A 24,233-nucleotide genomic window follows, 5' to 3' on the forward strand; every position below is an offset into this window, starting at 1 on the left:
TAATTTATTACCTAATTCTAACATTTTCTCAGCATCAGTGCTGCAGGGCTTTGTCTGAGGTCCATGTTATATATTTTCTTATAGTTTTTTTCTTATATAACTAGAAGTACTATTCTGTATTTGAAATCATGAGTCCTGTGTATGACAGAATGCACGTTTGAAGACCATGTCATAAGGAACATGCTTGGAAAAATGTGATCACATCCAAAGAGACCTGGAAAAGATGCACAAGGTGGCATTTTTAACTTTTATTTTTAATGGCAACAGATAGGACAAAAGTAAAACACAAACCCCCATCACAGCCAAGGGGAAAGTGAGGCCCGTGGCCATAGCCAGGAGGCACACCTCTTCTCATGGCTGTGTCCTCAGGAGGTAAAGACAGCAGGATCCACAGATGACTTCAGGAAAGCATTGGCAGTTTCCACAAGCACAGGCACAGCAGAACCTGTGAGAAGAAACAACAGGAGTCAGGGATGCAGGCAGCAGATGAGATGCAGGCTTCCCCAGTTTCTCTCAATTTCCTTGGTCACCTCTCCTCAATCCTGCTTTATTTTTCTCAGTAATATGTTTTTTGTGTCTCCTTCCTGCCTGATAATCCTTTAACCTTATCTCACCCAAGGGACACTCAGGTGTAGGGAGATAATGAACACCCAAAAGTACTTGCTCTAGGTCCAGGGCTACTATTACTTAGCTCAGTGCTGGAGGGAGAGTTAACTGCCACTCCATGTCTTTTTTGCCACTCACATTCCCATCTGTGTCCCTTCCTGCTCTCACCTCCTCCCACCCTCTATTAAAAAGGATTGGTGCAGGTGGGGGGGCGGGTATAAAGGGGCTGAGCCACCATAGTGGGAAGTCACAATAGAGATTCATTAATGTCACCTTTCTCCAGGCTTGGAGAGACATCTGGCTTCTTAAGAGAAAAAGAAAGGGAAGGGTCTGTGCTCCTACCTGCATGCTCTCGAATCCAGGCAACTGCCTTCCTTTCTAGAAGCTCCCACTCACACTTCAAGTCCTTGCCATTAGTATGTAGCCACAGCACAGCCAGCACTGTGGCCCAGCCTGAGGAGTCCACAAGCTGCAAGATACACAGAGGCTTCCTTGAGGACAAGGCTGGGACAGGAAGCCCCTTAAATGGATGCTAGGAATTTCTCTTCCTCCTTCCTCACCATTCCATAAATTGTACCTAGATTAAATTTACTTAGTTCTTCTGTACCCCTGTCTACTCCTTGTAAAGCATAATTCCAGGCTGGAGCCTTAGAACAATATATGGTCACTTATAAAGGTTTTAGTTATTAAAATCCAGAGGAATCACTAGAATAATCTTCAAAACCTTGAAATGCCACAGGCAGGGTTTCCATAGCTGTGCTAAGAAAATAGCATGCATGTTTTCCCTCATTTTATGAAGAATCTTTATTTTTCTTTTGAGGCCAGCCCAACAGACTAGCCATTTTTTTCTGCATGCTTGTGTGCAAGCATGAGAGAGAGGGAGAGAGAGAGAGACAGAACTGGTCCACCAGGGCCTCCATCCACTGCAATCAAACTCCAGACACATGCACCACCTTGTGCGCATGTGAGACCTTGTGCCTTTGTGTTGTTTTGTGCATCTGGCTTACATGGAACCTGGAGAGTCAAACATGGGTCCTTAGGTTTCTCAGGCAAGCACTTTAGCCACTAAGCCATCTCTCCAGCCCAAGTATGTTTATTTTTAATCTGTGTCCTAACCCTCCCCCTGAAAACACAAGAAATTATCAATAATCACATTTCCAAGATTAAAATTTGAATCTTATAACAGTGAAATGATTTGCACAGCTAGCCTTCCAGCAAATGTTGAGTTGTTTGAATGGAGGTCACTACTCTGATCAGAAGAAGACCTTGGCCAGATAGCAAACTATTTTCACTGAGTGTAGGCGAAAGCACATCAGGGAGGAAACTCTTCCTGTTATATTGGCATCAAATCTGGGTTCTCTGTTCTACTCTATCACTGATCCACAGCCATTGGGACCTTGTAGACTTGCAGATGACTATCATGTTTTCTCTGAAGAGTCTTGGTTTAGATCACACTTCCATTTCTTCTCCTCTTCCATAGGACATGCTACTTATATCAAAAAAGTAGAAAGAATTTTGCTCTCCTGCTCAAAGCCTAACAATCACAGCAATTTTTGTTTGTTTTAATATAGCTTCTAAAATGGTCTCATTTTGAGGAAAATGACTTCTGAAATCTCATCACAACCCAAGAGTATAAGTCCTGTGGCCTCTACTAACCAATTTTCCAATCAGTTACTTGGCATAATCTGCAGCCACCTAAAACCTTTGATTGCCAAATGCAACTGATTTATGTCAATTTACCTTTCTTCTCTACTCATGTTTGATAATTAAGAAACATAAATAATTCTTGACATTTATTTCTGCTGGATATATTTTTGTTGCTTTTCATTAATAACTTGCAAACCATTGTTCAGAGATCTTTGGGGATCTTTATTCTTTTAACATTTTTTTTTTAAGTTTTATTAGATGAAAACAGAAATCCTCAGTCTATACGTCATTATAATTATCATATGGAACACTGAAAATTCAGACTTTAGTGCACATAAAAGTAGGTTTCCATCCGGGTGTGATGGTGCATGCCTTTAACCCCAGCACTTGGGAGGCAGAGGCAGGAGGATCACCACGAGTTCAAGGCCACCCTGAGAATTCAGAGTGAATTCTAGGTCAGCTTAGACTAGAGTGAAACCCTATCTTGAAAAAGCAAAAAAAAAAAAAAAAAAAAAGTAGGCTTTCATTTTGGTATCAATTCATTATTCAGTGATACTGACTTTCAATAATTCCTAGTCAATGCATAGATCCATCATTTTACAAATTCATACTCCTTATTGAAATTTAGACACACTAGATCTCTTAATTACCTTGATTTGTTGATTATTGTATCAAAAAAGTTAATGCCAATCGGACCTGCCTTGTCCTAAGTGAGTTTAGGCTAGAACTTTGTGACACTTATGTCTTCTTACAATGGTTTCTAGAGCATTCTTTAATTTAATCTCAGGTTTAAAGCATTATTTCTAAAAGAAAAACAATGCTAAGCTCTTATAATTTTAAGTTTTTAGTAGCCACATTCTCAAAGGTAAAAAAATAGAACTTGTCTTCTATTTCACTTTATTTCACTGCTGGGGGTTGAGCCTATGGCCTCCTGCATGCCAGGCATGAGTTCTTCTGGTAAACTATGCATCTAGCAAGTAAGGAATCTTATTTAAAGAAAATGCTCAAAAAGTTATCATTTTAACACATAGTCAATATGATGTAAGTGTTTTTATGTCTTATGCTGTGTTTTAATTAGTATGGGCTTCACAGCATAACAACCTCTGTTCAATTACCTTCACTTTATTTCAAAGGCTCAACTGCCCATTGGAGTCGAGCAAACAGTATTGACTGTGTAATTATAAAATTGCTTTGCAAAGTCAGGCATGGTGGTGCAGGCCATTAATCCCAGCACTTGGGAGGCAGAGGTAGGAGGATCGCTATGAGTTCAAGGCACCCTGAGATGAAATAGTGAACTCCAGGTAAGCCTGGGCTAGAGTGAGACCCTACCTCAAAAAAACAAAAAATAAAAAAAATTGCTTTGCATTAAGAGTATTGCTTCCAATGCTAGCCTGGTAACCACTTCCAGAGAAACAGTAACAAATACAGAGGTGAACTGAAATACTTCCTAACAGAAATACAGAGAACTCAACACAAAAAAACAAACTGTTAACACACCCAAGGCTCAGGGATTGTTGCAGGAAAGGGGGTGGGAATATTATTAAAAGCCACAGGATAGATAGAAATATTCTAAGACAGAGCCACCCACCCTCACTGAAACTAACAGAGTCTCTAGTTATCCCACAGGGAATACTAAGGACCCTACTGAGGAGGGCTCTTAGGGATATAGGGCCAGGCGAGAAAGGATAGAAGACTATAATCTATGTAAAAAAATACAAATAAATAAAATATCTTTTTTATTTTATCACTATTCACATTTCAAAAATTCAGAATTATATTTTTTTAACAGTTTGGAATCTGTCTCACAGAACACTTTTTTTAAAATTTAATTTATTAGTTTTCTTTTCAGTAAATACAGGCAGTTTGGTACCATTATTTAGGCTCATCTTTGATCTACCCCCTCCCATTAGACCCTCCTTGTTAATGAAAATGGGTCTTGCATTGTGGAGTTAGCCCCCAGTTATTGGTGTGATAAATGTCTCTGCAAATCATGACCCAACATGTGACTCTGACATTCTTTCTGCCCCCTCTTCCGCAAGATTTCCCTGAGCCATTGGTTTTTCGAGGTAGGGTTTTGCTCTAGCTCAGGCTGATTTGGAATTCACTATGTAGTCTCAGGATAGCTTTGAACTCATGGCGATCCTCCTACCTCTGCCTCCCAAGTGCTGGGATTAAAGACGTGTGCCACCATGCCCAGCTTGAACACATTTTCAAATAGTCCTAGGAGATTCAGCACATTCCCTTATAGTTCTGAAAAAGATATCCTTCAGCATGGCTACAGACATCTGAAACAAGTCATTTCCTACTAATTCTTCCCATATCCTGGATTCACTTGACTTTTCCTAGTCTGGACCACATCCTCTAATGTGAAATGAAGCAATAATGCACTATTATTGGAGGCTCTGAAGACTGGTAGGCCTGAAGCTAAATCCAGATCTCCACTGACCAGCCCAGGCAGGATGTCAATCCTTTGAAATCATGCTTTTCTTCTTTGATAGATAGCAGCATGCATAGGACCTGCCTTATCTAACTTGAGTGTGGAACAAATTAAAGCATGAATGTTAAGTACTTAATTTCATGTGTGGTGCAGAGTAATAGCACAATAACTTTTATTTTCACAACTAAGATTGTTAGGGAATAAGATTAAAACAGAAAAGGATTTTAATTTCTCCTTTGATATCTATCAACCTTACCCTGATCTGCCACTAGCAAACCAATTACTTCCTTGTTCTTTCTGTTCTAACTTAAGCAAAAAAAAATTAGTCATCCTCTATTTTATTATAAGTTATTTTCAGCTATGCATCCCTATATTTTTTTCTTCAGAAGGTGGTCCACAATAAATTCCAATATTTCTTGTGGGCCTAACTCTATAAGAAACATACTCATGCCTTTGTTTACTGTGGTTCTCACCTTGGCAGGGTGTGCAAACTGCATGTCTTCCAAACTGGTACCCAGGACCTTGGCCAGATCTTCATCTAGGTCCCATGAGCCATTTGCCTTTTGGAGAGAAACCAGCTGCACCATTTCATTCTCTCCAAAAGCTTTGAGGAGAAACCAAAAAGCAGAGAAAATAACGAAAATTATAAAGCTACTAGGCAGATAGCCTTTTGGAGGGGAGCTCCTGAAATCTAGGATATCCAATGGACCAGAGGGGCTCAATAAGATAATGATAGAGTTCTGATGGAGCCAGGACCCACCTATAGGCAGCCTATTTAGGCACAAATGGCCAAGGGGCTTTGTGAAAGTGGACTGACCCCCTGCCCTAGTGGAGTAAAAGGTTAGACTCATAAAGCACTTAAGGCATTTGTCTATAAAGCCTGAGAACCCAGGTTCAATTCCCCAGTACCCATATAAGCCAGATGCACAAGGTGGCACATGTGTCTGGAGTTTTTCACTGGCTAGAGGCCTTGGAGCACCCATATTCTCTCTCTCTCTCTCTCTCTAATAAATTATATATATATATATATATATATATATATATATATATATATGTATTATATGTATATTTATATATTTTTTTTCATAAATTAATATATATATAAAATTTATGAGAAATATATATATATATAAGGCTGGGCGTGGTAGTGCACGCCTTTAATCCCAGCACTTGGGAGGCAGAGGAAAGAGGATTGCTGTGAGTTTGAGGCCACATAGTGATTTCCAGGAACTACATAGTGAATTCCAGGTCAGCCTGGGCTAGAGTGAGACCCTACCTTGAAAAAACAACAAAAAGAAATTTAAAAAACAAAAACAATCTGAAGGACATCTTACTTTTGTGGTCATTTTGCAAGTTGTCCATGTTGGTGGAAAATTCTGTATCTTCCATCTCATCATATTTCTGCCTGAAAAACTTGGATCTCTTTTTCTTAGTTGTTTTCAGAACTGGGAATTGTTTTGGTCCAGAACCTCCACAGAGTAATTCTGTGACAAACAAACATTACTGAGAAAATGCCCCTAGAAAGTAGTTCAGTCAGGCTGCTGAAGTATCATGATTCCTAGGGATCCTAACCGTTTTGTTGGAGTACCACATCCTCATCAAGCGCACTCATCGAGGAACATAAAAATCCAGACTCTTCAGATTCTGGGAAAAACACAGGTACACATATTGAGACTGAAGTGTCCATGCTCTTTGCAGTAAATAAAGCCTACAGTTAGAGACATGCACCCTCCTATACCCATCAGCCTCAGTTACCACCCATGATATACCATTTTTCTGTGAGCATTGCCAGTATACACATCTTCACCACTGGAATTCTCCTTATACATTATTTTATAACTCCTGAAACCCCAGTCACATGCCAAACAATCATTGCCACATCTCAGTTTTAATACAGAAAAAAAAACCCTAACTAAGCTTTATTTCTGTTCGTTCAGAAGGCTGTTACTCAGTGTGCCATATTCCAAGGATCTGTGTTTCAAAAAGGGGGTTAGCAGTGTCCCTGTCTGAGATCATTTCACTTCTTCCCTCTCCTTGGTTACCTTCCGCATGTTCTCACTACTGACAACCCTCATTTCTTTGTCACTTTCCATCATCCACTGCATGCCATCTAGCAAGATTCCTGGTTATAAATGATTCCACTCTATCTCCTTCATTCTTACATGGAAGTGACTGTGAACTAGGGGAATTGTTATCAAAAGCTGTGATGTTCTTGCCGGGCGTGGTGGCGCAGCACGTCTTTAATCCCAGCACTCGGGAGGCAGAGGTAGGAGGATCACTGTGAGTTCAAGGCCACCCTGAGACTACATAGTGAATTCCAGGTCAGCCTAAGCTAGAGTGAGACCCCACCTTGAAAACCAAAAAAAAAAAAAAAAAAAAAAAAAGCTGTGATGTTCTTAAGTGGTTTGATCATGCTGAAAAATGGTACCTAAGTAAACTACTAGACCTTCAGCCCTGCAGAAGAAATGATTCTGTTTCTGTTTCCCCTCTCCCTTTATTCCGCTGGTGGCTCTCTAAGATCTGTGCTTTCCTCAGATCTTCTCTTCTAATCATCTTAGGTTCATGCTAGTCATGAGCCATCTGCGTGCCACTTATGTACTATCCAAAAGATAAATCAGCTTCAAATTAAACCATTTGAGTGTTCATTATTTGTAAGTACTACCATATTGTAATATACCCTGTGTTCTTCTATACCATTGTATTAATCTCTCTCCCAATGGGGCATAACTCTCCTCTAGAAAAAGTTAAGACTAGCTAGATGTGGAAGATAAATGAAACAAGAGATCTCAAGAAACTTTCACCAATTTCCCGTTAAATAATGTTCTAGTCACCCAGGACTTGTTAACATTTTAGTGTGATAAAACACAGAGTCCCTACCAATACTTTCACAGAGCACTGCACAAAGCATGGGTCTTGGGATCTCCCTGTGAGCGAGGGGTCCCTGCGCTGGTCGGTTGAGTTCCTTGTTTATGGCAATGAAAGCCGTGAATGAGCTGAGGACTCCAGACTGAGTGCTGATGTTCAACACCTCTTCTTTATCTCCTTCTGAGGTCTCATAGGAACCCAGGTCTTTGCTCTGAATCAAGGTCTTTGCAGCAAGACGGTGAATGGTGAAGCTGAAAGAAATTATTCCAAGGACATCAAGAAAAATAAATATAGTCAAGTACTGAGGAAGAACACAGATGAGTAAGAGGGAAATAGGAAAGAAGGTTGAGCGTAAGGGTGGAAATAAAGAAAATCAAGAGAAAAGTAAATGGAATCTTACTTTGCATCAGCTTTGGCTTGTAGAGAAAATGTCACATTTTCTTCAAAACTCTTGCCCTGGAGGGTGTACCTGAGGCATACTTTTCCTGAGGCCTCCCCTTGCTACAAATTAGAGGAGATTAGTACTGATGAAGTAGACAGATAAATAAGAGAAAAGTGAGGATGCTGGTGGCTTCCAAGTTCAGTACAGTCTGCTTTCTGACTAGGACTGACGTAGCCCAGCATGAAACAGTCCTGATATGATGGTAGGCTGCTTCTGCTAGGCAAGTGCCATCTGTCACTGAGCTGCCTACCTGCATCAATAAAACTGCTTAAATAACCCCTACACTGAGAAAAGGAAAAAAAAAAAAAAACATGAATGAGGACTTACTGGCATTATCCCAGTCAGCTGGGCATAGTTGATTACCCTCTGACCCCTGAACAGGACAGTCTGTTCTCGAGAAAGGATGCTAGCTGAAAGATCAGGAGGCAAATCCCAGCTCAAAGAGATGTCCTCTATAGTAGATTGCAGAGCAAACTTCAGGGTCCTGAGAACCTGATGGAGATAAGACAGTAGAGTCAGCAAAGGAAGAATGATAAAGATATTAACCATGGCTTACTGTCTATCCGGAACATAAGACATGATACATGTTCTTATGCCTGATGGCCAGAGTTAGGCAGGAAAATGCCATTATTTCTCTTGCTTTACACATGGGGAATGTGAAGTTGAGAGATTTAAAAGCATAAACATGAATGAGAGAAATGTATGGGAAAGGATACCCCTACAGAAATGAATGGGGAAAGAGATGTTAATAAATAGCAAAAGAGAAGCTGAGAAATACAATCAAAGAAGTCTTCCATTTTTGAAAAGGAATAAAATGGAATATTAATTTATCTTTTATTATAGCCTATTAGAACTCCACACTTGTTCCTTCTTTGCTTTGTATCCTTGCCATGAAGGATAAGGCTAGTACTGGAACAGATCTGAGAGCAGACCTGGAATCACAGACATAGCAACAAAAGCTTTTAGTTTATTTGTCCCTAGTCTTTAATACAAAAGCCTCCACCTACTTCACCATCTCACCTTTTGGATTCCAGCTACCACAATCAGCTGCCAGTCTTTAGACATTGCACTGGAACCATTTTCAACAAAGTCACAAGTAGACCCACCAATATATGGCCCAAGACGTGTGGCCATGGGAAAATGTGTCCCCAGGCAAAATGGGTCTCTGCCTTTGCAGCAGTGCTCCCAACCTGTATTACGCTTGCTCTGAACTTCCCACCTCTGGGCACTTGGACTGTTTCTCACCTTGGACTGCATGCGGTCCTTGCCTGTGATAAACTCTGAAGTGCCCCCTGATACCCGTGCAATGCTTTTTATTAAGCTGGTGGAGGCTCCTTCTCCAATGCCAAATGAAAAACATCTGCAATAATAAAGGGATGAAAGTTAGAAATGGTTCACATAGTGAAATTATCAAATTGGCATGGAATGTTCAAAAACACACAGAGGGCTGGAGAGTTGGTTTAGTGGTTAAGGCACTTGCCTGCAAAGCCAAAAGACCCAAGTTCAATTCCCCAGGACACATGTAATCCAGATGCACAAGGTGGCACAATATCTAGAGTTCATTTGCAGTGGCTGGAAGCCCTGGCATGCTCATTCTCTCTTGCTCTATCTCTCTCTCTCCTCCTATTTCTCTTTCTTTTTCAAATAAATGAATTAATTAAAATGTTTTTTAAAAATAAATAAAATTGTTTAAAAATGAAAAAAAAATAACTCACAAAGAGATAGATGACTTTGCTGAAAAAGTAGGTAACCCTATCATTTATAAAGCCCATTATATTTTAGGGCCCACACTAAATGCCTTAAATTAGTGATAATTTAATATATTAAGCTTTCTAAGAGGCAACATCCTGCTTGATTTACAGAAGAAGACTGGGGACCCAGAGAACTTATAGAACGTAAACACACAGTGCTAGACTGAGGAGACAGGACTGGAGCTCTGCTCTGTCTGACCACCTGATTGTTCTAACAGACTCTGAAAATGCAGAAGTCTCTATAAGCATCTGCCTGACACAGTGCCAGCACCATATATGGCCTGTTAGGGCCATTCTCAGAGTGGAAAGGTGGCCCCTGCTCTCTTAATGGGAAGGTTCTCATCCAGCTACTCAAGAGCTAAGTCCAGAGAATTTCATGTTCATGCCCTGCCTTGGCTTTGTAGTAAGTTCAAGGCCAGCCTGTGTAACTTAGTAAGATGTTGTCTCAAAATAAGAAATTAAGTAGACTAGCACTCAGGACGCAGAGGTAAGAGGATCACCATGAGTTGGAGGCCACTCCGAGACTACATAGTGAATTCCAGGTCAGCCTGGGCTAAAGCAGGACCCTACCTCAAAAAATAAGCAACCAAACAAACAAAAGTAAAAGTTTGGGGTATAGCTCAGCACTACTAAAATATAAACAAATAAATAGATAACTAAATAAAATTGAGTGTGCACTGTATATTTTAATGTAAAAGACATAAAAGAAAAACCTCTTTGTGCATGTGTGTGATATGGTGTATGATGTGTGGTTTATGCACTTGTGTGCACGTGCAAATGCATGCAGGAAGTGCCTGGTTGAAAGCATTCAGTCAGTGAGCCCCGGACAGTCTATGGTTTCCTCCCATTCCCTCCCGCTGACTGATGTGTGTTGCCATACCCCATTTTATGTGGGTTTTGGGAAGTCTAATCTGGGTGGTCTCAGGCCCTGCCAGGCCCTCATTCTTATGCAGCAGCAAGTGCTCTGAACTTCTGAGCCAAGAGTGAAGCCATTTAAAAGCAAAAGAAGAAACTATCTTCATTGCTAGGGTAGAAAAAGACTTTAACAGAACACAAAAAGCATGGATCATAAAAACAAAAACAAACAAAACAAAACAAAACAAAAATGGTTAAAAGGGCTGGAGAGATGACTTAGTGGTTAAAGGGCTTGCCTGTGAAGACTAAGGACCCAGGTTCAATTCCCCAGTACATACATAAGCCAGATGCACAGGATGGCACATGCATCTGGAGTTTGTTTACAGTGGCCAGACATTCCTGGTGTGCCTATTCTCTTTCTCTCTATCTGTATCTTTCTATCTCTCAAATAAATAAATAAAACATTTTTAAAAAGTTAAAAAATTGAAATAACCTTTATTCATACCAGGCATGGTAACACATACCTGTAATCCCAGCATTCTGTGGAGAATAAAAGTAATACACACAAAGAGATATAATATACTGTGCAGCTCATTTAGTGAGCTCCAACAAGAACAAATTAGTTCAGGAAAAGTATACATGACCTATGACTTAAAATAAGGGATGGAGGAAAGTTAGGGTGGGAGAGGTCTCCTAAGCCTCTATTTCCAGACCTGTGTGGAGCTTCACAGGGTGTTTACTATGATAGTTCATCTACTTTATTATTTGTGTGGTTCTCTATATTACAATATGTTCAATAGTTTATAATAAAACCTTGTAATTCAATGTGTCATTTTTCAGTAATTTACAAAATAACGAATTCACAGCATTATTAATGCTACTTGAAAAGCTACTTTTTTTTTGGAGGTAGAATCTCACTCAGGATGACCTGAAATTCATTCTGTATTCTCAGGGTGGCCTCGAACTCTCTGCAATCCTCCTACTTCTGCCTCCCAAATGCTGGGATTAAAGGCATGCACCACCACACCCAGCTTTACATTTCATTTTCTATAGGAAAGTAAATTGGCAATCAGTAAAACTAAAATTCTTTAATTGTTTGGTCCCTTTAGAAACTTGGTCAACCTTGATATTATGTGGAAATAGTTATATGGGACTGCTGGAGTCCATTCAGCCCAGTAGATGGCACAGCCTCATACCTGTGCTTCTTGCTGTGACACTTAACTTCATTAATTACACTGAATGTGTCAACAACTTCTCCATCTGTGAAGACAAAAAGCTGTTTACAAAAGAGAGAGAACATTCATTAAGCCTCAGTCAAGTTCACTTTAAGACACCAGAATTTGCCCTTCAGAAGCCCACTGCTTTCACAGTATCTAAGCCTCTTTAAGCAGGTATGTGCTCCCTGGAATCCCACTGTCACTTGCCCCATACTAGCAGAGTCTCTTCAGACCTTCCTCATACTAGGTTCATATGACGCTTTGGGAGAAGGCTACAAAAGAAGGTAAATAAATTGTCTTCCTCATGGGGTTAAGAAGAATATTGTCTCCTTTTCTCTTATTTTTATTTAACATATGATGGATGACCAACTGCACAGTCTGTTTCCTCTATTCTTCAAGCTCAGATTATAAAAAAACAGACAAGCGCTTGCCTGTGAAGCCTAAGGACCCCGGTTTGAGGCTCAGTTCCCCAGGTCCTACATTAGCCAGATGCACAAGGGGGCGCATGCGTCTGGAGTTCGTTTGCACAGGCTGGAAGCCCTGGCACGCCCATTCTCTCTCTCTCCCTCTATCTGTCTTTCTCTCTATGTCTGTCGCTCTCAAATAAATAAATTAAAAAATAATTAAATTAAAAAAAAAACAGACAGAAAAAAAAACCTAGTACCTAAGAGTTTTCACTTTCTCTGTTCCTTCTGTAATATATGTTCCAATTTTTACCTGAAGGGGGTGGCCAGGGATAGGGGGTGCCTTGTAAATGTGCTGGAGTGGTTTCAAGATTTCAGTGCCTCCTAGATCTGCAGACATAAGCTTTACTCTGTCCACTGCCTTCTCCATGGATTCCTGAGTATACTTCACACTCTCCCTGTGAGAAATAGATGAACCCAGTCATATGATGATGGCCTCACACTGCCACTCTATCAAACTCCATCTGAAATATATCTAGACATCCCTATGCCCAGGCAGACTCTTCACTAATCACTTTAATAATAAGACTGCTTTAAAGAGTTTTCTTTCTGTCATACTCCACAGCTTTTGCAAGAAACAGACAACTCAAGGCCCAGACAATAGGGATGAAAGTTTCAGGGAGGGGAAAAGGAGGATGGGGTTAAACAAGCACAAAACTAAATCCAAAATGAACTGGTACCATAGAAACCTTTATCCTTGAAGGTAGACTAAAAGATATAACCCTCAACAGGAGTAAGCAGGAAACACCTGAAAAGAAGGACCATACAGCTGGTGTGATGAAGCTTAACCTTATTTATTTTTTATTTATTTTTTTGTCTTTGGCCTGCAACTCCCAGTACCAGAAATTGGTTGTTACCCGTAATGAGCTGTTGATTGCACAGACCTATGAGGTTTCCGAAACAAGATAGGTTTCTGTCAAAGCACTTGATTACCCCCTGAGGCAAAAGGTAAGACCCTATTGCTGAAGACACTATATGCTGCAGACACAGACCATGGAGTGACCTGGTTGGAACTTGGAAGAGAGCCAGTCCCCAGAGAGTTAACTTGTCTAGTGTTGGAAAGCACTACGTGACTACGTGAGTTACCGGGGGAAAGTGGCTAACAAGGTTGTGAGCAAGCAGAGGTCTGAACTGCTCAGAAGCAAACACCCTGACATGTAAACACCAGTGCAATAGTGGCCCCCTGTCTTGGTGAGTAACCAATAGCTTTCTGATTGGCTAAGAGATCTGCTCAGTGTAAAGGAACCCATATCTCAAATTGGAACCAGGTCAGAATCCTATGGAGACAAAGATTATGTTCTCCAGTATCAAGCTCTCACTAGTCTTTGGCTAAAAGAGGGGCTACATTCATCAAATTATTCTTAAATTGGTAATGCTTATCCCATTTAAACTATGCTGACTTCACTCTCCACTGGAGAGTTTGTTTTTCTTTGTCAGAAGGTAGTGAGACCCAAGGACATAAAATACTCCTTGCACTTCAAAAGCACAGAGGATTTGGGGAGACGAGCAAGAGTGCTGCTTCCATAGCAAACCTGACAGTCAGTGCCAGGGTGAAGGACACAGACCCTGAGGATACTCAACACCTACCAAAACAGAGATTCAGAGGCTTCTAAGAGGTCCTCACTGAAATAGACTTAAAACACACCTGCCACAGCTCAGGGAGTTTTGTGGAAGAGGGCACTGAAAGACTATAAGAGCCACAGGTTGAGACATCATGCCCAGATGCGTTGCTTCCCCCAAAAAACTGATGGCTGCTCCCACAACGCATAGTCCACAATCCCATGCAGATACCTGCAACCCCACTGAGGAGGGTCCCCAGTCGAATGGGGGGCAAGGATAAGGGAAAAGAGGGTACCAACATATGATGTATCCATACAAAATATGTTGTTAATGATAATAATAAATAATAATAATAAAGAAACTTACGGAAATAATGTTTCAAAGGAAGACCCAAACCCATAGATGTTAAAATAGCAGCCCATAGGCAAACTCTTCAGCAGAAGAATCAGTGTTTCCTGAAGGGGAGCGAGCATGAGGAGAGAGAATGAGAGCACTCTTCCAGACACACAGACCCCACTGTAACTCTTGAGGGCCAGGGCTGTCACTCTTCCTCATGCCAGCTTTTATTACAATTTTGGCTTCAGTTGCTTAGAGGGATAACATTACTACAGCTCCAAATGGATCCTAATCATACCCTCCAATTTACCCTCACTTGAGTATATGACTCCTGAAAAAGAAACTTGTTTTACCTTAGCAGCATCTATGCGCTGCTGAGAAGTGTCGTGATTACTCATGGGTAACTCCATGCTTCCAGAGCGGTCCACAAGGAACACAAATTCTCCACTGGTCCTTGAGGTCTCGACTTCTGGTATATCTGGGTAGAAACTCACCATGGCAGAAGGAGCACCCATCAGACTATCTGCACAGAAAGGGTAAAAACCCTGTAAGAGCAAAGGGAACTCAAGGGTCCTAAAGTCCCTAATTATCAATCATCAGTTCTATAGAGAACAGGGAAAGCGCAGTTGTAAAGTTCTGTTTCAAATCCTTAGGCATGGTCTGCTTGTATACATCTGAATTTGACTTGTGAGCATAGGAGACAGGAGCAGAACAGTCAGGAAAGAGGGTAGGAATTAGCAAGCACATGCAAAATTCCTTGGCAGCAATTGAATAGGACATATTAGGGTAGATAACATTTTTCGGAATTAGCTAAAACGCAGACAAGGTTACTCAGCAAAGTCAAAGCTTCTCTTCAAATCAAACCAATGGGAAATCAATCTTTGATTTCACCTTAGGGGGAAAATCACTGATGACCATGTGCATAGTTCTTAAACTGAAAAATTACAGGAGTATTAAACATCATGAATGCCAAACCAGTACCTCTGCTTCCAATGAAGTAGTCACCTGACACTCCTCAGAAGAAAGGGAAATCTTAGCATTGGAGCTGGACTCTAAGAGCCAAGTTCTCACAATAGTGTTGAGGAGATCAAGAGTCTGCGCTACTTGAATAAGTTTTCCAAGCTGTCTTACCTGTGATGTTAATTTTAGTAGCAAGTGAAAGTTCATGCAGAATTTGTAGCATTAGAATTGAGATGAAAATGAAATATTTATGGTTGGATAGTAATGAACTCTAGTTTCCAGGTCAGTCAATATAAAAGGACACAGAGGGCTGGAGAGATGACTTAGCGGTTAAGCGCTTGCCTGTGAAGCCCTAAGGACCCCGGTTCAAGGCTCAATTCTCCAGGACCCACGTTAGACAGATGCACAAGGGGGAGCACGCATCTGGAGTTCGTTTGCAGTGGCTGGAGGCCCGGGCGTGCCCATTCTCTCTCCCTCTCTCTCTCTGTCTCTCTCTCTTTCTCTCTCTCTCTCTCTATCAGCCTCATTCTCTCTCTGTCTGTCCCTCTCAAATAAATAAATAAAACAGAAAAAAAATTAGATAATAAAGGACACAGAATTGAGTACCACTAAATAATTTCAAGGAATTGATTTTAGAATGACAGTCTTAAATTCTTATTACCAATGGAATTCTATAACTGCAGGACTGGGGTCTGTTAAATCTGTTACCCATTGCTTTTGTACCACTCAAACATGATATGTAATAAAACAGGCATGCCCCAGTAAATATTTGAGACAACTTCTTGAAAAATTATGTAGCCATTATTTAGATATCTAGCTATCTATTGATATCTATATATTATGATATTAATATCAGGTTTTTTTTTCAATTAGTAAAATAGTTCCCTCCCACCAAGCAGAGATACAGTTAATTATTATGGATCTTGCAATGCACTGAGAAGTGAAAAATAATGATGTGCCTACCCTGTTGACAAAATTGTTACATACATATTACCTGCTTGTAATAGCTGCTTTACTCATTGCTAGGGCCAAATAAGTGACAGAAACCAGCTTAAGAAGACGGGATTACAGGTTTGAGGGAATGCATCTCATCAGGGCAGGGAAGGCATGGCAGCAGAAGTCCAGCTGGCCACATGGTGCCCGAGGCAGGACCACAACCTGCTCCTGGTTGGGTGATTTCTGCCAGCAATGTGCACCTGACTGCACCTTAAGTATTCTACTGACTGTGCTATGTCAATAGTCCCTGTTAATTATAATTTCTAAAAAAATTCTTCATTTTATTTTATGCAATTTTTTTATTAAATTCTGATTTACATCTTAAAACATGTCATAATCTTTTTTAATATTTTATTTATTTATTTACATGAGAAAAAGAGAGGCAGAGAAAGAGAGACAGAGAAGTGGGGGAGAGAATGGGTGTGCCAAGACCTCTAGCCACTGCAAACTCCAGACATATGTACCACCATGTGCCAGATGGGTTATGTGGGTACTGGGGAATTGAACCTTGGTCTTTAGGCTTCACAAGCAAGTGCCTTAGCTACTAAGCCATCTTTCCAGCTCACCCCCCCCAACATATTGTTAATATAGGAAATCCTTTGATTCTAAATTTAAAATATAAAATATTCTGACCATGTAATGTTGTGCTTCATTCGGAACAACATTAAAGGATTTTAGTGATCTAAGCAGTATAAATTTGCATGTGTGTTTTCAAGAATATGAAATAAGCAAGACATCTGGGGCAAAAATCTAGATTTAAGAAGCAGGATTTGATTGCTCCCTATGGAAGGAATTCTTAAGACTAATAAATGTGACCTGCTATTTCCTCTTCCTCTAATGGCCTGCATATGTGGTCATGAGTTACGAAAATCTTCATGGGATCAGGGGAATTTCTTAGAAGGGAAAAAATCTGAGACTTGGTTCTTATATAAAATCATAAAGTTTCTGTGGTAGATTAAAATCATCCTGAGTAAGTAAGAATTAGAATATCTCATAGGCATCCAAGAAGATGGTCACCAAAAGAAAAGAAAAACAACAAATATACCAAGACAGAGCACAGAACTCCTGGGAGAGCAGCTGGTTGCAGCAAACTCAGAGGAGGTCAAGATTCCCTCAGTGAAATGAATAGCTGCTCTGAAAGAAAACTGGTTGAACAATGAGGGCAAACCAAAGAGCACCCATTTGTGAGCTCAAACATGAAGTCAACATGGCCTCTTATTGCCAATGGAACTTTGGGATAGCCTATGAAAAATCAGCTTCAGAGAAGCACAATCAAAGAACTTGTAGTTATAGAAGAAAGAACCTAACCTTCCTAAAGTGCTATCACACTGGGAATGTCACTCTTCCTAAGGATGTGGACTGTGGAAAATGATGCAGAAGTCGTAGGATCCTCCCTGCTTCTTGTGATGGTCCTTGCAACTGAGTACACAGTGATACATGAAGGCTTAAGAGAACAAAACACTTACACGGTTTATTCCAATTTTAGTAGTAGCAAGGACAATTATAAGGAAAGATACATATATATTCAGGGAACTTTTAAAAATATGAAACATGAAAAGCAGAGAAAATCAAAACAAGACACTATGGCACAAAGAAAGACTGGGAGATGGATGATGGTGCTTGTTGAACAAAACTGTTCTTGTAAAAACAGACCAATGTAACTTTGATACCTATATTTATTTAATTACAAAAAGAAATTGCCACTGGGTCTTGCTAACAACAGCCTATGGTTTTAGAGTAAAGCTTTCTCTGCCCCAGTAGGGTACTTCTACTCAAACTGTCTCTCTTTTGCTCTCTTTTTGAGTCGTATCTTTTAATTAAGCAACAAAGAAGTGGGTTTCTATAGCACTTATTCACACCATCTTTAGTTTTGTGTATCCCTTTCCTTTGTCCCTCTAGACCCTTCCCTCCTGTATTATATCCCTCCACTTGCCTGTCTACTATCCCCTCCTCCCTGCTTCTCCGTTCACATAACATCATCTGAGCTTCCTGACCTACTTCTGCCTTCCTGAAGTACTTCTGATGCTTACTGCAATTTATAAACAAATGCAACTGTTTCAAATTAGGGTCTATATATGAGAGACAACGTGCAGTGTTTGTTTTTCTAAGCCTAGATTAAATATATATATATATATATATATTCCAGATCCATCCACTTTTCTGTGAATTTCATACTTTCATTTTTCCTTACCATTGAATATGTTACTGTCAGCTGTTGGCTAGGGAGGTCCAGGATACCCACAAAATAATCCAAGCCATTGCTGAAGCACTTAATTACCACCAGAAATAAAATGTAAGAACCAACTGCTTAAGACACAAAAGGCTATGCCTACAGAACATTGAGAAATCAAGATGGAACTGCCAGCTAGTGGTCATAGTGCAGGAAAGCACTATGCCATCTGCTGGGGGATTAAAATCATCAACAGTAGTAACAAACAGTGGATCCTGCAAGCCACAAAATCAACAAGCCAGGCACAGTATATCCACAAATGCAATAGTGACACACAACTGTGGAGAGTAATGAGCTGCTCTCTGATTGGACATTAGGCCAGTTCAGTGTCAAGGAATTCATGCCTAATACTGAGAACCAAGTCATAAGTCTATGGCTTGGTAGGTCATAGACCCTAGAGGGAGGTTTCTACTGTTCTTTGGCTAAATTAAGAAGTTATGCTCATCAAATTCTTCTAAATGTATGTTTTTATCTCTTCTGGTCAATGCTACTCTCACTCTTAGTTAGAGGACCTGCTTTATGGGAACACCCGAGATGGATCAAAATGAGAATAAGAGAAAACTAAGTGCCTAGCCCTGGTCAAGTCTCATCTCTATCATACCTTCCAGGGCCCAGGAAACATTACAGAGGAAGACATAGATTAAATATGAGTACTGTCTCATTGTTAACCAAAGAATCTCCTCTATGGAGATGTTGGTAGATACTGAGTTGCCCCAAAGTCATCAATGTAGAGGCTGCCTAGAATTTAAAACTAACATTCTCCCCCAAGTCTCTGCAGACACTGTGGAAGAGGAGGCAGAAAGAATGTAAGAGTCACAGGGTGAGAAGTACTGTGAACCATTGTTCTCCCCACAGGAACTGACTGGTGCATTCATGACCATACAGTGATTAGTGATACCCCACTGAAGAGGGGCTTCAGTGCAACGGTGGCATGGAGTGGGGACACAAGAAGATAACCTGATGAGAATATGATCAATTTTCATGTTCATATATTCAAGTTCCCAATAAAAATTATTTTTTAAATACAAAATAATACAATAAGCAAAAATAAATAAATAAAAATAATAAATAAATAAAAATAAAAATAATCAGTATAAAAATAATCAGTATAAAGAAAGAAACTTCCAGAGGCATAACAAATATGGCATAATGAATTAATCAGTAAAAGATATTGATTTAAAGATGAAGAAAGTAAAATTATTGTTCATCTAAGCCTAATTACTACTTGTATAATTGTTATGTACTTATATATTTCTTTTCCTAGTTTAGATGTTATTTTATAGTGCTAAACATCTGTTTGTATGACTGACTTGCCTCTTCCCATTTTGGGGTATTTTACATGAGTTATTTCAATCTTTCAATGTACTTTATTTTAGTATCTATGTTATTATGTTATTGATGGAACAGAATATTTACATTTCAAATTTATTTATTTATATGGAGAAAGAGAGAGAGGATGCACCAAGGCCTCTAGCCATTGCAAATGAACTCCAGACACATGAGCTACCTTGTGCATCTGAGTGCTTGAGCCCTGAGGAGCCTTTTGGCTTTTCAGGCAAACACCTTAACTGCTAAGCCATCTCTCCAGCTCCAACTATTGCATTTTAATTGTTTAATAATGTGTGATATTATTAAAATAACTGGGTATATCTATTTCACATTAAGCTCGTGTGAATATTTCATAGGAAATATTTCAAATACTGGAGTTGACAAAAACATATATTCACCACACATAGCAAATTGGCTATTGAAAGAATTGGCAATATTTTTGCCCCAGCCTCTAAAAGCATAAGTCATTTTTAGATTTGTACATCTTCAATCATTTGACAGGTAAAATTGTTGCAGGGTTAATTTTTTTATGCACTGCTGTCAATATCAGTTATTGTCACACACTTATAACTGTGTTTCTCTTGTCAATTATTTATATAAGTTCTTTCCTTATATTATTTAAATTTTCCAACAAGTTCAAGACATAACCCCCAGATTATTTATTAAGCCAAATTGCATACACAAAAACAATCTTTCAGAATTTCATAGTAATATATTCTAGCTGATACTGGATAGAGAGAGAATCAAGAATAATTGTGCTTCCTCCTTGTAGGGTATAAAGGGACACAGAAGATACCTGGTTTCATTTCAGGCATCCCCATCTCCACAGCTACAGTTGGTCTGTGCACCTCACTATAGTAAATCAGGAGTTCCACATCCCGATCAAACTTGTGTCCTTCAGCCAAGGAAACCTGAGTTGGGGACCAACAGAGGAGCCATGTTAGAGCCACTACTGAATTTTTGTGAGTCCAAGATCAGCTTTAAGAACTTCAAGAGCACTCTATAGAGCACAGCCAGAAGCAGAAAGGAGATGGGTGCTCCCAAGGGAAGAAAGAAGGAAAGGCAACGCATCTTCCTCTAAATGGCCAGAGAAGGTGAGGTAGACCTGGGATGGCACCGGGGACTGGTGGGGAAACAGCGCTCTTTTACTAATCACCTGAGCAAAAGTCTTATCCTCTCCCAGGTACTCAGTAGGACACAAAGTGCAGTTGGATTGGACCCTTTCAATGCCATGCTGTGAGCTAATGGTGGCAACCATGCTAAGGGTATAAGGCAGGTCCTCCGAAGTGACCATAGGAGTCTTCATCTGCAGGCTACTTTCTGAAGGCTTATCTATAAGAAAAGATACTTGAGCTTTGTTTTCCTTGTCACAACTTTTCTACATACTCATAAGGCTGAGAAAATTTCCTTAGTAATTCTAAAATTGGTATTCAAAGGGGAGAGATACTCACCAGAAAGCTGATATCTAGGATTGAGGATTGCCGGGAGCACATAGCGCAGGGCCCCATCTGCTTCCAGGGACAGCTCCTGCACATACCTCAATGTGACTGCTACCTCTGACCCTGGCTGGAGGTTCCCAACATTGCAACAAAAGACATCCCTTGATGAGTCATCCTCTTCCAATAAGTAAGCCTGGTGACCTTGGGTGAGGGCATCCTCATAGTTCTCATGGGCCTAAAGAAACAGTGTGAGTGGTCAGATGAGGAAGAAGTGCCATGGGTCCTGTCACGTTCACAGCTATACTCCATTACTCTGATTTTCTTTTTTTTTTTTTAATTTTTTGTTTATTTTTATTTATTTGAGATTGACAGAGGGAGAGAGAGAGAGAGAGAGAGAGAGAGAGAGAGAGAGAGAGAGAGAGAGAATGGACGCACCAGGGCCTCCAGCCACTGCAAATGAACTCCAGATGTGTGTGCCCCCTTGTGCATCTGGTTAATGTGGGTCCTGGGGAATTGAGCCTCAAACCGGGGTCCTTAGGCTTCACAGACAAGTGTTTAACTGCTAAGCCATCTCTCCAACCCCTAACTGATTTTCTAACCCCACATGTTCCAACTGCAAATAGTAGTTAGAACTGAATGAAAGATAGAGCATTCAACAACAGCATTCATGACTTACAGGTGACCAAGTATTGAAAGAAAAACACATTAATAAAACAAGAAAGGGGAGATAATGTACTTATCCCTTGGACCTTTGTCTTGTCCTGTAATTCTGCCACAATTTTCTTCCCATCCACCAAGGCTTCAAAGCTATAGACGGCAGAGTCTTCATCCACAGGGAACACAAAGAAGGCCTCCAAAGGGACTTTCTCCTCGTTCTCGTAGTTTAAGGTTGCAGACACACCAGCCACAAAGTCATGGATGGACAAGGCCACAGCAATGCTCTTCAGTGGAACTGAGGTGAGATTAATGTTCAGAAGTTCAACAAACTGTACAAGAGTTCTGCCCATAGGCTAGTAACTGTGCTGGGAAAGAAAACTAGCCTGGCATTAATAGTTATGAGTCAGGCTTACCAGGATTCTTGTGGCCAGTGAGCAAGCCACAGAGATGTTCCATGGTGATACCGTGATTCTGTAGAAAATATAAAGCATGAGCAAACAGCCATGACAGAAGTTACATAATCCAACATTGGAAGCTTTTTTATGTGCGGCTCTGTGGCTGAAGGAAGGCAGTGTTAGAGTTAAGTAGAAACTCGGTGAGAAGGGGACAGAGATGCCAATGGTGAGGCTCATATTAAATGCCACCCCAAGTGTCCACAAAGGAGACAATTTCTAAAACACCTTGAGGTTACTTCAAACAGCAGTTCCACTTTCAAAACGTGTTTAATGAACAACTGAATAGAGAACATAATTTAACCCTCTTGAACCTCACTGTTCTTTTCCAAAGTTATAACTGTAATGCTTGAATTTTACATATGAATTTCTCTATGAGGAATTACAAGGCTAGATTGTGTCCCAGAGAAGACATATCATCACTGATGATATTGATGCAGGATTTCAGGGGTCAGAAGGTCAAATTTATAAACCCCAATATTGGGACCTTATCCTATTTTTAACAAAGAAATGATAAAAACAGTCTCAAGAAGGATAAATAATAAATTATTGAGTTTATTTAAGAAAAAAAATCATGAATCATGAGGTTTATTTAAGGGAAATTGGGATCTAGGAACAGTCTGGAGCAGAATTACTAACACATGGAAGACAGAATCTAGAAGGTCATGTAGAGAGATTTAGAAGAAACACACAGGGCACAGCATCTGCCCCCGAGCCTCCTCACAGAATAACATTATAGCAAGGAGATTCACCCCAGAACACAACAGCCCAAACGTTGACTATGTCAGGTGGCAGAGCTCTCAGGTTGGAAATTCTCACCCTAGGTGGCTGTGAGAGGAGAGAGACAGCTCAGGTCCTCTATAATGAAATAGTCTATGTTTCCTGATTCTAACCTTAGACCAAATATCTCCTAAAGCAAAATTAGCTCAGTTTCACTGCCTACCCACCTTCCCAGTACAATACAAATCAGTTTGTGCCAAATTACTTGTTTCTCAGGACAGAACTTTAGAAAGGAGCCCAGCAGTGTTTAGGATAGAAACTGGCCCTTGGAATGAGGAAAGTCGAAGCCTTGAGCCTAATTCACCTGGAGGAGCTAGGTTGAGGGATTCTCACCAAGGCAGGGGAGCTGACAGTGGTTGGGTCCTGAGACCTGTAAGAATCAGGGCTGTGAGCAGCTCAGATGCAGGCAGGGAATCGGGTGGGTCAGCTGCCACACCACTGCAGTTTGTAACTACAGAGAAATGGAGAACTTGGGATCCAGCCAAGAAGAAGATTAGGGTTGTAGATTGAGGAGGCTGAAATGGAAATGGCATGATTTAATACTTAGACTTCTGATTCCAGACTTCTAGTGCTCAAATAGTTACAAAAGGGACCTCTGCAGCCTCTTCAATTTTGCTATAAAAGGGCTAGGGGCCACAATGGATTGGGGGAGGTGGATCAGTAAGCTGCATTTCCACAGGACAGATTCACCTAAAACTGGGAAAGCATCTGGGACAGAAGAAGGAAAAGAGAGGGAAAGTGAAATATAGAATGAGGAGAATGGGAAGAGGAGGGAGAGGAGGAATGAAGGTAGGGAGAGAGTGGAGAGTATAAGAGAACTTGCAAAGAATCAGATCTAACAAGGATCATTGGAAAGCAGGGTGAATGGTCTCCTGCGACCCCCACAAGATTCCCGTATATCCTCAACCTGCAGAAACCTCAGAGAACACACACCAGGGTTAATTCCCCATCTGGACTTGTAGTTAGAAAAAGATCCAATAGTTAAGAGTTCCAATAGTTTGTGGGGTTTAGTGAAATGGGATTGCATTATTCCTCAGATGCATCAGATAGGATCTTTCCCATTCTGGAAGAGGGAGATATAGTTACCTACCTTGTGGAAGTTCCAGTGCTCTGAGTAGCTATAAAGTGAAACTAACAACAGACAAAATTTACAGGAAATGCTGCTCATTCTAGGGACCAGCTATAAAGTAATAATTGCATAGCTAAGGGA

The 24,233-nt window shown here is 40.4% G+C and overlaps 1 protein-coding gene across 2 annotated transcripts; it reads right to left on the reverse strand.

Annotated features, from left to right (window-relative positions):
* Nucleotides 1-219: 219 nt before the first annotated feature.
* On the reverse strand, nucleotides 220-24,153 carry LOC101596489 (von Willebrand factor A domain-containing protein 5A-like). Of its 2 annotated transcripts, none has more exons than XM_004670558.2 (19): nucleotides 24,114-24,153; nucleotides 22,205-22,262; nucleotides 21,884-22,086; nucleotides 21,147-21,369; nucleotides 20,852-21,027; nucleotides 20,492-20,606; nucleotides 14,534-14,703; nucleotides 14,211-14,299; nucleotides 12,538-12,682; nucleotides 11,800-11,879; nucleotides 9,243-9,357; nucleotides 8,325-8,489; nucleotides 7,956-8,056; nucleotides 7,568-7,806; nucleotides 6,263-6,334; nucleotides 6,025-6,174; nucleotides 5,164-5,294; nucleotides 949-1,075; nucleotides 220-445 (listed from the first exon to the last, which is right to left on the reverse strand). In XM_004670558.2, exons 2-19 carry the CDS (start codon nucleotides 22,245-22,247, stop codon nucleotides 366-368), a joined length of 2,424 nt encoding a protein of 807 aa, XP_004670615.2. In that variant the 5' UTR covers nucleotides 22,248-22,262; nucleotides 24,114-24,153; the 3' UTR covers nucleotides 220-365. The 2 variants fall into 2 exon arrangements, with proteins under 2 accessions (XP_004670615.2, XP_045001624.1); XM_045145689.1 differs by lacking the exon at nucleotides 24,114-24,153 and adding an exon at nucleotides 23,357-23,416.
* Nucleotides 24,154-24,233: the final 80 nt, after the last annotated feature.

Source organism: Jaculus jaculus, chromosome 3, assembly GCF_020740685.1.
Source record: "Jaculus jaculus isolate mJacJac1 chromosome 3, mJacJac1.mat.Y.cur, whole genome shotgun sequence".
Taxonomy (NCBI): Eukaryota; Metazoa; Chordata; class Mammalia; order Rodentia; family Dipodidae; genus Jaculus; species Jaculus jaculus.